At 51.1% G+C, this 15,639-nt stretch overlaps 7 protein-coding genes across 7 annotated transcripts; 4 read left to right on the top strand and 3 right to left on the bottom strand.

Moving 5' to 3' along the window:
- Positions 1-208: 208 nt before the first annotated feature.
- M436DRAFT_10791 (uncharacterized protein) lies at positions 209-715 on the bottom strand (the record flags this gene model as incomplete). The annotated part of the gene is made up of 1 exon (XM_013572890.1): positions 209-715. A coding segment is annotated over one exon (507 nt), but the record flags the coding sequence as incomplete, so codon positions are not given.
- A 563-nt stretch (positions 716-1,278) lies between these two features.
- On the bottom strand, positions 1,279-2,310 carry M436DRAFT_43885 (uncharacterized protein; the record flags this gene model as incomplete). The annotated part of the gene is made up of 1 exon (XM_013573022.1): positions 1,279-2,310. The coding sequence occupies one exon, from the start codon at positions 2,308-2,310 to the stop codon at positions 1,279-1,281; it is 1,032 nt and encodes a 343-aa protein (XP_013428476.1).
- Positions 2,311-3,185: 875 nt separating this feature from the next.
- On the top strand, positions 3,186-5,227 carry M436DRAFT_43432 (phenol 2-monooxygenase; the record flags this gene model as incomplete). The annotated part of the gene is made up of 3 exons (XM_013572939.1): positions 3,186-3,441; positions 3,513-3,775; positions 3,824-5,227. The coding sequence occupies 3 exons, from the start codon at positions 3,186-3,188 to the stop codon at positions 5,225-5,227; spliced, it is 1,923 nt and encodes a 640-aa protein (XP_013428393.1).
- Positions 5,228-5,522: 295 nt separating this feature from the next.
- Positions 5,523-7,244, bottom strand: M436DRAFT_80712 (mRNA capping enzyme, large subunit; the record flags this gene model as incomplete). The annotated part of the gene is made up of 1 exon (XM_013573318.1): positions 5,523-7,244. The coding sequence occupies one exon, from the start codon at positions 7,242-7,244 to the stop codon at positions 5,523-5,525; it is 1,722 nt and encodes a 573-aa protein (XP_013428772.1).
- Positions 7,245-7,802: 558 nt separating this feature from the next.
- Positions 7,803-9,427, top strand: M436DRAFT_71713 (PCI-domain-containing protein; the record flags this gene model as incomplete). The annotated part of the gene is made up of 3 exons (XM_013573240.1): positions 7,803-8,459; positions 8,516-9,276; positions 9,334-9,427. 3 exons carry the CDS (start codon positions 7,803-7,805, stop codon positions 9,425-9,427), a joined length of 1,512 nt encoding a protein of 503 aa, XP_013428694.1.
- A 436-nt stretch (positions 9,428-9,863) lies between these two features.
- On the top strand, positions 9,864-10,892 carry M436DRAFT_62675 (F-actin-capping protein subunit alpha; the record flags this gene model as incomplete). Its single annotated transcript, XM_013573176.1, has 5 exons — positions 9,864-9,917; positions 9,971-9,989; positions 10,048-10,444; positions 10,501-10,798; positions 10,857-10,892. 5 exons carry the CDS (start codon positions 9,864-9,866, stop codon positions 10,890-10,892), a joined length of 804 nt encoding a protein of 267 aa, XP_013428630.1.
- Positions 10,893-12,005: 1,113 nt separating this feature from the next.
- M436DRAFT_80709 (uncharacterized protein) lies at positions 12,006-13,299 on the top strand (the record flags this gene model as incomplete). Its single annotated transcript, XM_013573317.1, has 3 exons — positions 12,006-12,127; positions 12,737-13,024; positions 13,062-13,299. The coding sequence occupies 3 exons, from the start codon at positions 12,006-12,008 to the stop codon at positions 13,297-13,299; spliced, it is 648 nt and encodes a 215-aa protein (XP_013428771.1).
- Between the last annotated feature and the right edge of the window lie 2,340 nt (positions 13,300-15,639).

The following is a 15,639-nucleotide window of genomic DNA, read 5'->3' as shown; positions in this document are numbered from 1 at the left end:
AGTCAGGTTCGGCGTTTTGTTGAGCCAGCCCAAGTGGAAGTGAGTCGGACTGATCCACATCCGTGAGACTCATTGTCCTGAAGATCGTTGGCGGAGTCCAGAACATGACTGAGTAGAAAGTAGTCCTTCAAGAAGTCGCTTATTCCTCATCCTCCCCCCCAGGTCTCGCCCTCGTCTGAAACTCGACTCCGAACTTTTTCTTCAACACCTCAACCTCATCCACCCACTTCTTCACCAGCGGATGCGCATCAGCCACATCCCTAAACGTCACTTCCCCCTCTCCCTCCCCTTGCACCTCAAACACCCAAATCCCGTCTTCACCAAAGTACTCTTTGCCAAACAGACTCTGCAAGCCCAATTCCATTCTCGCAGTGATGAAATTTGCAACCACGTCCTCCTTGGCTTGCTCTGAGATGGTAGAAGCAGATTGTATAGCTCTGACCAAGCCCTCGAGAATACCCAGCAACCATCCAGATTTCAATCCAATGACTGCACCTAGGGAAAAGCCCTCGTCAAAGCCGTGTTGGACGTGCTCGGCTTTTGATACGGAAATGCCATCGCGGTAGCCGGAAGTTACGTGCACGCTGCGTAGACGGGGTATATCTGAGCGTTCTGAATTTGATGTGTGGAGCTGAGCAGCCGGGATATTGATGTCGTTCTCGTCTTGAGTTGGCGATTGCAGAGGTGAGTTTGGTGCTGAGCCAAAGATGTCGTCGTGGAGTTCTGAAGTCGTGGTCATGGGTTCGGGCGATGCAGACATGGCTGGGTGCGAGATTGCGCCTGGCACTTCGCGGAGCATTGCTTGTTATCAGATGTAGAGATTGATGGTAGAGGTTTGGAGGGTTTTTGGTCAAAATTCGGGCGCGAATGGAAATCATCAAGGTGACGGAAAGCTGAACAAAGCCAAGGAAAATTTTGCTTAGTCAGCAGGATCTCGAGGTGATGCTCTCATCGAGGCATATCCTCATTGGCAATGATACACCAGACCTTGTTCTATATATGTGGACAGGGTTCGATTCATGGACGCTGCTCGATTACCTACGAGTGTGAAAGAGCTATGTAAAAGATCTACTTGTACTCTACGAGAGTGTCTATCACGGAGTGGACTCCGCAAGTACTTGAAGATAGTCGCCGAAGCATAAGCAGTAAGTGATTGATTTGAGCGATCGTGATAACTCAATAGTCTATGCTGTGTATTGATCGTAGTCACAACGGTACGTTCATGGAAAGTGCTCCGAAAGCATTCGTGGTCCTGAATGGCAGAGGATGGCGAACCTCCTATGGTCTACCATCCACAGACAGCACGTTGAGAGTATACTTGTGGGGCTCAGTACTCCAGCAGCTTCTAAGCTCCAGACCAGCATCCTCCCATAGTTTTTCCTGCTCTTCCTCGTCGAATTTGTAGCTGCTGACAACGTACAGACCCACTCCCTTCTTCAAGTCCACGCCACTAGCAACTAGATCCCGTTGAGGAATCAGGAACTGATCGTGGCTTCCGCACTGTGCGTTCCAATCCCCTTCAACTTTCCAGTCTTTTGGATCAAAGGCTTCATAACCCAATACCTTGTTGGCATGAAGTAAGAGGTTGGAGATGAAGCGAGAATTGCAGCCCTTTGAGTCATTGTATGCTAGCCATACCTTGTCGGTGTCTTGGCATCCATCGATACCCACAACAAACATCGTTCTCTCCGTCGAGCTCTTGACGGCTTTGGCAAAGCCACGGAGGAACTCGGCAGCCTCAGGAGGTGGCGAGCTGCCAATGGTAGAGCCGAGTGAAAGTATGCATTTGGGACGCCCGACGAAGGGTCTATGTTGTAACCACCGCTGCCCATCGTCGTAAGTACCGAGAAGACCGTGGCATTTCACGTATCGGAACGAAGACGGCGAGATGTCGTTGAGTGTTCTTTCAAGTTCGGAGCGATTCAGATCGAGAGCATAGTAGGATACGGGTTTGCGTTGGGCCTCCAAGGCGTCGAGCAGGATCTTGATTTTTCGGAGACATCCACTTCCCAGCTCCAAAACGATGGAGCCGGGGGCGATCTCTTCGGCAATTTTATTGCTGTGTTGTTTCAAAAGGTCGATCTCGCAATTGGTCAAGTAGTATTCGGGAGAGTATGTGACGGCTTCAAAGTGCTGCAAGCCCTTTTCGTCCCAGAGAAGTAACGATGGAAATCTAGGTGGGGTTGCTGAGAGGCTTTCCTCGAGCTCTTCCAGCAGGGAGATATCGTGTGTTGAAGAGCGAATGTCGGTAATTTGAATTGTAGTTTTGGTATCGGGCGTACGTGGAGGCGTGCTCAGGGGAGTGTCCATTATGGAAGATTGTCTCGAAACTTGTTGATGTCAAGAATAATGAATAGCGATGAGGCTGCGAGTCTGGTAGCGATGATCATAAGATATGTTGATACTTGTAAAGTCGAAGGGAGTAAGAATATGATATGATCAATTGCGAATGAACGCGCGAATTACGCTTGTGAAGCTATCATGACACGCTGGTTGCACCTTCCTCTCGTCGTTCTTGGTATTACCTTGAATGCAAACAAAGGAGTGTCATTTTGACGTGGCCTCATTCAGACCTCACTGAAGCCACGATGCCGACAGTTCCTCGGCATATCGGGCTACGAGGAACACAAGGCACCCCTGGATCTTGCTTGTTCAGAGTGGTACCATGCAAGATGATTATCGTGGAGTGTAGCGCAGCATGGAGTCACTGTGATGTCGTGGTCGGTCCTGGCCATATGTCCCGACCATCCTCACAAACACCGACTTTTGCACTTCTAGCTTCTTGTGCTTCACAAAAGCACATGAGAACAGAAACGATAACTCAAATGCCATCGAACACCAAGTTCATAATCTAGGCGAGAATATTGCCAGGGTTCATGTTGAGCTTTGGAACGCAGTCGAGAAATGCTGTGTTTAGACTTGGTGCAGTGCCGCACCCCATCGTGCCTTCCCAAAGCGTCGTGACAAAAGCAAGCATCACATGCCAGACATGCGTGCGTTTCTCCTAGACATGGTAGCCGCTCTTTTCCAAGGCTAGTAGTTTGCTACCACAAACGCATCAGCACTCGATCATCACTTAATAGGTTTGCTGTTCATCAGCCCGACACCTGATTCGTCCTCGACCTCGCATTTCTCTACTCTGCCTCTTGCAGCCACCACGGCACTTCATCTGTCCAGATCCTTTCATGTCTTCGAGTACTTCGGAGGTTGACCTCCTCATCATCGGGGCTGGTCCTGCGGGACTGATGGCTGCCGCTTGGGCAAGCTCATGCAAGCTCAATGCCAGGATCATCGACGAAAAAGACGCAAGAGTCAGGACTGGTCAAGCGGATGGTCTGCATTGCAGGACTCTCGAGATCATGGACAGCTTCGGCAGTCCAAGCATTGCTCATGAGATTCTAGGACAGGCTTGTGTGATCAAGGAGATCAGCTCATGGGCATGTACACAACGCGAGAATGCTCCAGATGACTAGAGTGGCATGCTGACTGATCTGATCAGAATCCCATGCAAGGGTACGAAGATTGTATCGAAAGATCAGAGTCAATACGATCGGGTGAGGAAGATTTGCTTGGCAGTCGGTATCCTCAAGTGAGTCTCTGTCAAGGCAGTGTCGAACAAGCCTTTCTCAATTTCCTGGAACGAGATGGCGACTCGATACGGATTGAACGAAACTTGACTCCATTGAGGCTCCATGTTGATCAAGCACAAGTTGGAGACCACCATGCGTATCCTGTTGAAGTTCATGTACAACAATTGAGAGATGATGAGCTAGCCGTTACTTCCGGCGCCACAGACATGTGCCATTCTCATGATGGCTTTCAGTCTCCTGACCAGATATCGGATTCGAAGATGACCGCCGTGGAGATCGTTCGGGCAAAATATGTCCTGGGAACCGATGGTGCGCACAGCTGGACGCGAAAGGCTCTAGGTCTGAGAATGGAAGGCGACAGAACGAACAAGCACTTCGCAGTCATGGATCTTATTCCGCTCTCAGACTTCCCAGATATCAGAATCTCCTGTGTCATTCACTCTTTATCAGGCAGCATCATGACTCTGCCACGAGAAGGAGGTCTTGTGCGATTCTACGTTCAGTTGGGAGAGTCCTCTATTACAGGGCGCGACTTTGACCGCAGTACAGTGTCTGCCGACGACATCATCAAGATAGCTCGGAAGATCATGCATCCTTACACTCTGGACTATGATCACTGCGACTGGTTTTCTGTCTACACGGTCGGTCAAAGGCTTGCAGAAATCTTCAGCCACCATGACCGAGTCTTCCTAGCTGGTGATGCCGTACATACACACTCGCCGACCATGGGTGCAGGTATGAATGTCTCCATGCAGGACAGCTACAATCTGGTCTGGAAGATTGTCACCGCCATCCGCACTGGAAATAGAAGTATCCTCGCGACCTACAACACTGAACGTCTCGCTGTTGCCAAAGAACTTATGGTCAAGGACCGCGCCATGTCTGATTTCTACTGTGATGGCCCATCTGTGAACTCAAAAAGCTATCAAAAATTCCGAGAGGACTTTCGGGACTTTGTCAGCGGGGTTGCCGTACAGTACAGTCCGACTATCTTGACGTCCCCTGTAGAGAAAGACCCCCCAGAACACAAGGATATACAGCAACCACACCGACAAAAAATCAGTTCCATGCCCTCACTTGCGACCAATCTCGTGCTGGGTCAACGCATTCCCTCTTACCTCGTTACCAATCACTTCACAGCCGAAGTCGTTCACCTCCATAGTGCTCTGAAAAGCACCGGACACTGGCGTATCCTCCTCTTTCCTGGCACCTTCAGTGGTCGTTACGTATTTGAGCGATATTGTGACCTGGGTCAACGTCTCGAAGCTCCCAACTCATTCGTTCGCACCTGCACACCAATTTCTGCTCCGATTGACTCGATTATCGAAGTCTTGACAATTCACACCGACGACAGAAATGATTTTGATGCCTTGAGCTTACCAAACATCTTTCATCCTTGGCGTGCAGATAAGGGACACCAGTATTGGAGGATTTTTGCTAAAGATAATGATCAAGGAGAGGATGTGTATAAGGCTTTCGGCATCTATGAGAGGATCGGGTGCGCGGTTGTTGTTCGTCCTGATCAGCATGTTGCTTATATTGGTGACTTGTGGGATCTAGAGAGTCTCGGGAGATTCTTTGAGAACATTCTTGCGCTGAAGAATGATGAGAGAGATAGGAAGGGTGTAAATGTCTGACGGACGTTGACGGAGCGGATACGGAAGGGGCTGTGGCTATCTAGTATCTAAAGCTGTGACTGTCGTATGCTCTGCTGGGAATAAAAATGAAAGAGGACTGATCGTGTGCATCGGAAGTTGAGACCACGCTGGTGGGGTCCATCGATTTGATGCCTTGGGCTCGTGCTGAGTGTGATCAGACCTTCAGCGTAGATAAGGATAATCTGCTTTGAATCGAGCTCGCTCCAACCGCCATGCTTAATACTGATCAGACCCCCAATTCTCTACGCAGCGACCTAGTATACGTCGAAATCGTCTAGATTTTGTAGAAGCAAAACGCATGGTAGAAACCAGCGGCCTCCATCTCCTCCTTCGTACCCAAGAACCTTCCTTCTCTATCCTTGACCCTCATCCTCTCGCTCAACGGCCCCAACTCATAATCGTCCTTTTCATCTTCCCAGACCTCGGGGAACGGCTTGCGATACATAAGCTCCAAGCCATACTCTTCAGCAAGGGCACGGAAGCCTTCCCAAGGCACCACAAACTCGGGAACGTCGACTGCTTCTTCGAGGTAGTAGAAGTATTTCCAGCCGAAGGGAGGGCGGAAGACGCCGTCAAAGGGTAGCGGTTGTGAGTCTAGGAACTTTACTCTGTAGATGGAGTTGCCCCATTCCAGAGGCTCGGTTGGGAGGGCTGCAGTTTTGGGTATGGGAGTTGGTTTTTCGTCACCGGCGATGGCGTTGTCGAGTGGAGCTTCGGGATTCCAGTCATCGTTCTCGGCGGTTCCGTTGACTGTCGGTTGCAAACTCTTCTCTGGGTCCCAATCATCATCGTTGCCGGTACCGTTGGCGACTTGAGGGGCTTGAAGGGGCTTTTCTGGGTCCCAATCGTCTTCATCGTTTTGGAGATGTGGGTCGAGACTCTGTTCAGGATTCCATTCATCGTTTCCAGTAGCAGCGTCTTTGGAGGGCTTTTCGGGGTCCCAGTCGTCGTCATCGTCGTAGTTCAGGCCAGCCGGCGGTGAATCTTCTTTTGCCGGTTCTGAGGTCTTGACACCACCTTTCATGTGCTGCTCAATCTTCCTGCGGATGATATCCGAGTTCGGCATGACACCAAGGAAGCGTCCACCCTTTTTCAAAGCGCCAGCAACATTCTTGAGCATTCCTCTGGCTTTTTCCTCGCTCTCATAAGAGTAGTGCAAGCAGAACATCATCGAGACAACGTCAAATCCGCCTTGTGAGAAGCGAGCGGTAATCGCGCCAGTGGTATCTGGACCGGCGTGAGGGTCAAAACCAACCTCCCGTACTATGGGAATGTTTGCCAGACTGACGCCGAAGGCATCTTGAGCAAAGAAGTGAGCTTCAAGATGTTTGGCGTTTCTTGGTCCCCTCCTTCGTCGTTGCATCTCGATATATCTACCTCTTGCTTGGTCAATGGAAACATCGGCCGGATCAACACCGACATAGAGACGCGGTGTCTGAGGAGCAGATTGCCATTTTTGCAAATCACCACCTTTACCACATCCCATGTCGAGGACGATAGGGCGATGATCTCTGTCTTCTGACGGCGAAAACTTTTGGATCATGCATGACTTGACCCAGTTGTTGAGGGAGCGTAAGCCTTGAATCTTGGACTCTGATCTTCTCCAGTCTCTACCTCTTTCCGGGACGGCATTGTAATGGGCAGCGACAAGATCTGTGGGGGCAGTTGCTCTGTTCTGTTGTACTTGCTTGCGTTCGTCCTCTTCACGTTGCAGTCTTTTCTGTTCGGCGGCCTGTCTGGCAGCGACACTGATTCGGGACGAAGCACCAGGACGCTTTCGTGGGGGAGAACGAGGAGGAGAGGGCGGGTCGGGATCGTCGCGGCGAGTACTGCTAGTGAGAGGACTGCGTTGACGTTTGGGAGCTCTGCTCGAGGGAAGGTCGGCCTCTCTTATACGTTTGCGGGATGGCTTTTGGTATTGGTCTGATTCGGGGACGGGAGATTCGGTGGGTGGACTGCGGCGTCCTTTGCTCGGGTCTTGGGGCTGACGAGGCATTGTACGATGTGTCGAAGAAGGGAGTGCGGTCGAGAATACAGAGCGTTTTTATTAGAGGCAGAAGAGGAGTTGAAGACTCGATTCAAGGGCGTGTCGAGTACGAGACTAAAAAGAGGGAGGATGACGGTGTCTCTGTGCATTGGCTATGGGGAAGAAGGTTGTGACGCTCTAGAATAGCAGGCGCCGCCAAGAGCTGAAACAAAGCAGTGTCGATTCTGGAGAGGGACGGCCAAATGGATTTTGCTGTTTGTTATTCGAGGGAGGCGCCCAGAAGCTACCGTCAGTAATGCAAGAATCTGTCAAAATAGAGGTACTCCAGACGGAAGGTACGAATGATCAGACTTGAGTATTGAGTGAAAGCACCGCAGCTCGGTGGAGCTGGCCGGCGTCTCTGTCTCTGTCTGGACGCACGGACGTCGCGAGTCTGATTGGGAAGCTCCAGCATCATCATCATCATCGCCGTCGCCATCAAACACTCACACCGAACTCTCGAATCACACGCGACTCTCCCTCCATCCACTCTTCCCGCCGCCTGTCTCCCCATCCGATACCGCCATCATGGGTGACCCGCAGTACATGAAGTTCCCCGACCTCAGACTGGCCCAGTCTGTCTTCACCCTCGCCTCGCCCTCTGCTCAATCCTCAGCGAAACAATCATCTCTCACAACCCTCCAAGATGCTATCCGAGAGCACAAGATGGCTCCCTTGTACTACTACCTCGCACATCCCCAGACTGGCAAGCTGAATGCTTCCGGAGAGTCTGGCTCGAGCCAGGACACCTCATCATCCTCGCCGCCATCGCTACGAAGAACATCCAGCATCAACACAACCAGCATCATCGGTGTTCTTGGTGGACTCAAGCATACCAAAGGAGCTGATCTGCCTTGGGACGACAAGTTGTACGAGTCGATGAAGCGCGAGAACGACCAAGAGTTGGCTGCTATCCAGAAAGAGGAGGATGAAGCTGCTGAGCGCGAAGGCGATAGTGAAGTCAACGCTGCCCGAGGCAAGCGCGCAGAGTTGTATGCTCGTATTGGTGACAAGGAGAAGGCTCTTGAAGCTTTTGAGATGTTGATGGAAAAGACCGGTATTCTGGCCTCTAAGATTGATATTGTTCTGGCCATCATCCGCATTGCCATGTTCTTCGATGACAAGACTCTGGTCAAGAAGAGTGTTGAACGCTGCTCAGCCTTGGTCGAGTCTGGTGGTGACTGGGTATGTCGCAGTTCCTCCTCTTCTTCAAGAACAAGCCCGTCTAACAAGTTTCGCAGGACCGCCGCAACCGCCTAAAAGCTTACCAAGGTCTTCACCTTATCACCATTCGCTCTCACGCTGCCGCCGCTCCTCTCCTTCTTGACTCTCTCAGCACCTTTACCGCCACTGAACTCTGCTCATACAGCAACCTCGTTGTCTACACCGTTCTCGCTGGCAGCGTAGCTCTTCCTCGTCGTGATTTCAAGTCGCGTGTCGTCGATGCTCCCGAAATCCGCGCTATCGTCGGCTCAGAAGACAGCCACGAGAAACTCGCCGGTCTGTCAGGTGCTGTCTCTGCAAACCCATCGGCCGGCACTGATGCTAGCGCAATGGATGTCGACACCACATCATCGGCCACCCCCAAGCCTGCTGTTGTCAACCTCACTACACTGAACTCAGGCTCCGCCGAGCAAGAAAATGCCGAACCCGAGATCGACTTCTCTCCTCTCGCCCAGATGATTCGCTCCCTCTACTCTGGCCACTACCAAAACTTCTTCCGCGCCCTCAGCACGGTCGAGACCCAGTTCCTCGCACAAGATCGTTACCTCTATGAGCACCGTCGCTGGTACGTCAAGGAGATGCGTCTGCGTGCTTACGCACAGTTGCTGCAAAGTTACAAGGTCGTGGGTCTCGAGAGCATGGCTCAGAGCTTTGGCGTCAGTGTCGATTGGCTGGACCGTGACTTGGCACCCTTTATTGCTAGCCAGCGTCTCCCTTGCACGATCGACCGTGTCAAGGGTGTTATTGAGACACAACGCGCTGGTGACAAGAACAAGCAGTAAGTTATACATGAACTTTGACATTCAAGACACAGATGACTGATTATCGCTTTCAGGTACACTGATGTCGTCAAGCAAGGTGACCAGCTGATTACAAAGTTGCAGAAGTACGGCCAGGTCGTCAGACTGCGTGGAAGTGAGAGAACTTGATTGATCTGCAGGTAGAGAAAGCATTAATGCATGATGGCAAGGGAAATGGCATGGCAAATATGTACCATAGAAGGCAAAATGATCAGGCAAAAGAGCACAACATGCTCCTTCTATCTGTGTATGAAAGTCGCGGAGCAGGATGGTGTTATAAGTTTTGGAGTCCCAGGCAATGCTACAGATGTTTTCATAATCTCCAAAGTTGCGACTCCCTTTCCATTGACAGCACAATCATAGACTGACGTTACGACATGGACAGATTGAACAAAATGCCACTGTTATTGATTATTGATAGTGTTGAAATAGGTCAGGGTGGTATAGCGAACGAGAGCGGCTCGGCGTACCTTCCCCACAAAGACCCCCGAGACGCGGGACCTCACGCATCATCGGCGGCCTCGTTCATGTGAGACGCAATTGCATACACACAATCATACCAAACATGTCGTCAACACAGATTGCTTCTTCGTTCGTCGAGGATGCTCCACCAGGCGAGGTACAAAGTGCTCAAGTTCAACTGTGCATGATGCAAAAGCTAACTCCTGATAGCTGTTCAATGTCTTGACCGGTATACACACATCGCTGCTTTCTCTCGCCTCTCGAACACAACACTCACGCATTTCCAGACGTCAAGGCCCTCACAAGCTCCGAGTCAAGCTTAATCTCCAACATCTCTCCTGCCATTGAGAAGTACCACGAGACACAATTCAGCACGGTCAAGCTACCGGGCGGCAGCGGCAGCGCGCTAGTCAGCCAGTACAACAGCTTGGGCAACAACCGCTACTACGACAGCGCAACCAACACAGCCTTCGACTTTGACCCACTCGAGCAAAAGGCCTCAAATGCTCAAAGCCATGCTCTAGAAAGCCAGAACGCCGACTTGATTCAGAAGCTGAACAAGGCCCTCCGCGCCCACGCCGACGAACACTACCCCTCTGCCACCGTCGGCGTATTTCCCGCCGAGAACGACTCAAAGATCGCCCTCGTACTCGTGAGCAACAAGTACAGTCCCAACAACTTCTGGTACCCAAGCCCTATCACGCCCTAGCAAGAGCACAAGACTGAAACATATTATGCAGGAACGGTCGTTGGCGCGCACACTACCTCTACACTCCCTCAAACTCCTCCCTCTCTGGTACCATCAGCATCGACGTCCACTACTACGAAGACGGCAACGTACGCCTCCAAACCTCCAAGCCCGTCTCAATCTCCAATGCTAGCGATGCCGTCCGCGAAATCGCAAAGATCGAGAAGAGCTACCAAACAGAAGTCAACCAGGCATTCACAAAACTCAATGAGGGTGCTTTCAAGGGTCTGCGAAGACAGCTTCCCGTCACCCGCCAAAAGGTTGAGTGGGAGAAAATTAGTGGTTACAGGGTGAGTCTGGACACAAAATGTGCATAGATGTGACTATTGCTAATACTTTGCATAACAGCTTGGACAAGATATCGGCGGCGGCCGCTCCAGATAGAAACGTGAAGAATCATAGCTCCTGTTTTCAGTTCCAGAATCGTCATATCCGCATGTCTTCCGTGAGCAGGAAGCCGTGTTTGCAATTCATCTTACCCGTGTCAAAGCTTTGTACATACAGTGACCGAATGCTACTGACTCAAACCACATCTTAGATGACTTTCAAGGAGGAAGAATGTTTTCCAGGCAAGTCTCATAATCTTCTTCCAAACAGAGCCCTCAGCTGAAACACTGCTGTATCGATTTCCAGGACATGAAACCGTGATTACTCTGGAGCCTTCAACCTTACAAAGCTCTGAAGACAGGCAGCGACACGGGTCCATGCAGTTTCCCGCTTGCAGACACCAACGACAAATCACAGCTTCACGAGACCTGCACCTTTTCGTTGGTGTTTTGCAGCTTGAAGCTCATAGAGCTCACATAGCTTCAGAGCTGTCGTTCGCAGTCATAGCTTCCTCCTGCCAACAGATATAACCTCGCAGTTCCTGATCGTTCCTTCCTTACCTTTCCATCCTCATCAGCAGGTTTGTATGGTGCGTTTCTTTACGTTTTCTTTTGTTTTTCTTTCTCGTGAGATTATCAGAAAGAGCTTGGGAATTGGTGTTGATGTTTCTTTTGTTTTTCCGGTCATATATATGGCTCAAGGGATCTTGTCTCTTTTGTACCGTCTCCGACTTCGCGGACTCGCAAGGGCTTAGAGTTCATGGTGTGAACTTACTTTGTCTTCCTGTTCATGTATGTTGTTGTGGAGGATTGCTTCCCTCCCACATGTCAGGTCGTGGCTCATTCTGCTGTCGTTCGGCACTTCATTACCCAATCTTCCGCTCGTTCCCCAGATTTGCAAGGACACGGAGAAGGGAGCAGCAGTCTTCTTTGTCTCTCCTATTTTTCCATATGTTGGCTGTGCTGCGGCAGTGAAGATGAGGCCATATGTCCTGGCTCGTTCGTTTTGTCTTTCTCCTGGAAATCCCGCACCTTCCCAGCGTTCATCCGTTCCGGACTGGAAAGGGCCACACCTTGTTCGCGACCATCACGCCCTGTACGAGACTCTCTGATTCACGCCCCGCATGTTGGCAAGGAGCTGTGGTCATGCGTATTCGCTCCTAACCTCAAGATGCCTTCTCGCACATGCGCTATCCTTGCCGACACCGCCGAGAAGGACCGTTACCACCGTCACCACCGTCATCACCGTTACCACCGTGCTCTCGGTCTTTTGCCTGCTTTCAGAAGTACTCAGTGCACCAACAAGTCTCGTTGCCGCAGGCAGGTCGAATTTCGGCTCGTCTCCGTTGCCATGCACACGATGGCCTGCAAGACTTTGAAGAGCCGCGCAAAACTTTCTCTTGTTTGTGTACATGTGCCTGTGGAACGATGGCGCGGATGATAAGTCATATCTTGGCTTTTTCTGTTTCTCTTTATACACGTGGTCGTGGAAGGATGGAATGCTCGCATGTTGAGTTGTTGCTCGCACCCAGCCAGCCCCAATCTCTACTCTGCCCTCATGGTCTGCAAGGGCTTGAACAACGACGCAAGAGTTTCTTTTGTCTTTCTTTTGTTCTTACAGACCATCGAGGATATGCATCAGTTGCTGGGTCTTGACCAGTTTCTTTTGCTTGTTTTCTCTATATGTGGTTGTGGGATCTGTCTGATGCTGCCGAACAGTTCATGGCTTGTCTCACTTGTTGCTCACTTCTGTTATATATGCTTGAGGCTGTCATTGGAGCCGAGATGATGTGTCTCGCTGCTTGTTTCCTTTGTCTTTCTTCCGTTGATTATGCTTCGGCGATGGTAAGGGGTGCGGGTGGTCTGGAGATCAGTATTCTGCTGTTCGATCTGAGCCTCCAGGGGACAGCAGAGTACTGATCTCAAGACCACCCGCGATACCATCGCCGACCTCCAGAAACAGATCGAGCAGAAGGACACTGCTCTCCAATCCAACCGCGAGAATATCGCCAAGCTGCAGGATCAGATCGCGCAGAACGCTGCTGCTCTCGGTATTGTCACCACCTTGACAGACGCCAGCACGAACAAAGACGCCAAGATGAGTGACCTGGAGCAGACTATTGCAAAATTGAGACGCAACAACGGGAGGAATAGACTGAGGGATAAGGTCCCTGGAACAGCCGTTTTAGTGTACGAGACCGCCAAATGCTGGAATGAAGCACTCCAGTCGCTGCGAAGATCATCGTGTCGCTGCTTTGCGTCTGTCAGGAGCTACAGCTCTCAGGTCCGAATTCCGGAAGGCAGCCAGATCAGCTCACGTCACACCTCTACTGGAAGTCACAACGCCCCTTGCTTACCTCACTCACTTCATTGACCAGTTGCTGGAGTCGCGTGAGTTGTTACAGACGTACGAGGCCATGAAGGAAGCACACGCCGATTGCCCAGTCAACGCAGAGCGCATGTAACAAGACTATGACGACCTTTACGAGAGATTCGCAGAACAGACCTTCTACTACTGCTTCTCCTTTTCTACTACTCAGAGCTTCTCGGTGCGTCAGATGCACATCATACCACATTCGCCTGTGGTTGCGATGAGTATACGCTTTTCGTACTGTTTGTTTACCCTGGGTGCAATGCTCCGCCATCCCTGCCCATCCTACTTTACTGGAAATCTCGCGTACTTGAACACCAGGAAAATCAACGCTCTTGGTTGCTTCAGAGACTGAAATAGCGTCGGCCCCTTTGCTCGATGAGTTGTCTCGGAGAACAGAGCGCAAATACACGCGGACCGCGTCTCCCAGTCTGTGAACCATCTCAGCATTCACGACGCAAGCTTATCTGGGAGACCGGGTCAAGTGGTAAGGTCATGATGGCAATCGAGACTGTCACCGCACTCCTTGGCTCTGAATGCTTGTTGATTGAGTCTTCTGCCCGTACCCAGCCATTTCCCTCCACATCTTCCCTGACAACGCCATTCATGAAGACAAGAAGAAAGGCAACAAGAAAAGCCAAAGGTGCATGATCCAGAACTCGACTCTGGCGGAGCACAGCCCAAACGCAGTACCTGTAACATGCTTCTGGCTGCGCTGTATATATCCTTAAACTTTCGCTGTGTTTGGTGAGCCAAGAGAGGTGGCAGAATGCTCGAGGCAGTCGCCCAGACCGACGCGGCATGGAGAGTCTACATCATGCGCTGCTGGCCAAGTGCAGAAGCCATCTCCTCGCCGCCAAAGTCTTCAAGCACGCCCTATGGAAAATCGACATCAAGTACTCGATTTGGCAAAGGCATAATCGCTCAAGTGCAATAATTATGCCAAGCCAGTTCCTGGCGTTCGTATGGTGGGCCTTTCATCGGAGCTTATCTGAGCCTGTAATGGCGGTCTCCGCGGCTGCATCGACTATCGCGCCTTGAACGATCTTACTATCGAAAACCGCTACCCTATCCCCTCATTCGCGAAACCCTTAAGAAGCTCTGCAATGCCCGCTACTTCTCCAAGGTCGACGTTATTGCTGCCTTCAAACGACTCCGTGTTGCTAAAGGACATGAGTGGCTGACCGCCTTCTCTACGCGGTATGGCCATTACGAGTACCTCGTCATGCCCTTCGGCCTTTGCAATGCCCCAGGTAATTTCCAGTCCTACATTAACGACACCCTCCGCGAGCACTTGGACGACTTCTGCTTTGCGCACATTGACGACGTGCTGATCTTTAGCTCTTCGCCCAAACAGCACGTTACTCATGTACGCACCGTCCTGTCTAAGATGCGGGATGCAGGTCTCCAGGCAAATGGAGAACGATGTATCTCGCTGCCTCTCTGTCTTGCTTTGTTTGTGTTATATATCCATAAGTAATGGCAAGGGCAAGAGAGAGGAGGCTGGAAGGGAGGACTCTTGGCATCCCATCCTGCTTTTCTTCTCGCATTTGCAGACAAGGCATCCATCTGCCTCTGCAACGCTTGAGGTTGTATTTGAAGCACTTCTGCCTATGCGGTGGCACCAACGTGGCAGCGTCCTATCTGGCAGGAGCAGCCGACCTCATCAACGCAGAGCTTGTCACCGCCTTATGCCTCATTTGTTTGTGATTGCGACAAGAAGGTTTCTCGTTTTGTTCGCCCAATCCATCTGTTTCTGCCCGGTGAGGAGATGGATGACCGGCAAACTGCATGGAGAACCACATCAGATTGCATGGACAGAGAATACACCTCAGTCGACCGTCCCGCCAGCAGAAGCGCCACCGTTCTTTTTCTTGTTTATATATGCACAATTTCTCGCAAAGGCAGAGGCAGAGGCAAGGGCTAGCGCTGTGCTCGGGATAGCCTTGAAACAGTCTTCCGCCTCTACTTGCTGATCGTTGGGTTCAACATACCCACCACAGCCAATTGTGACTCTGGAGATGCTGCCTTTCAGCCTGCCAGAGCCGCAGACCATACCAGTACCGAGCTCGTCACTGTCCTTGCATTGCGGCCGTGATGAGAAGATGTCAGCCCAGCTGTTCTGGTACAGGATGATCTCTGCTCCGCACTGCGCTTCCGTCTCACAGCCTAATACCGTCTCTTCCATGATAGGTAGGGCAAGAAGTCGGGTGAACATTATCGCTATACCGCATCGTTATCGTCATCATGTCGACCCAGACTCTGTGAAAGGCCAACAAAAAGCGCGTGATCAAGTGATGGCACTGGCTGTCATTTTGAGCTCGGGAGGTGTGCTTCCATCTTCCGGCATCATCGACAGGCGTTTAGAAGACATCATGATCAACGCCAGAGTCGAGGACCCGAATATGCTCATCATCGAAACTCGGACACCAAC

This window comes from Aureobasidium namibiae (genome assembly GCF_000721765.1).
Source record: "Aureobasidium namibiae CBS 147.97 unplaced genomic scaffold scaffold_6, whole genome shotgun sequence".
Lineage (NCBI taxonomy): Eukaryota > Fungi > Ascomycota > Dothideomycetes > Dothideales > Saccotheciaceae > Aureobasidium > Aureobasidium namibiae.
Note: the sequence above shows the minus strand (reverse complement) of the source record. Positions and strands in the feature narration are given on the sequence as shown.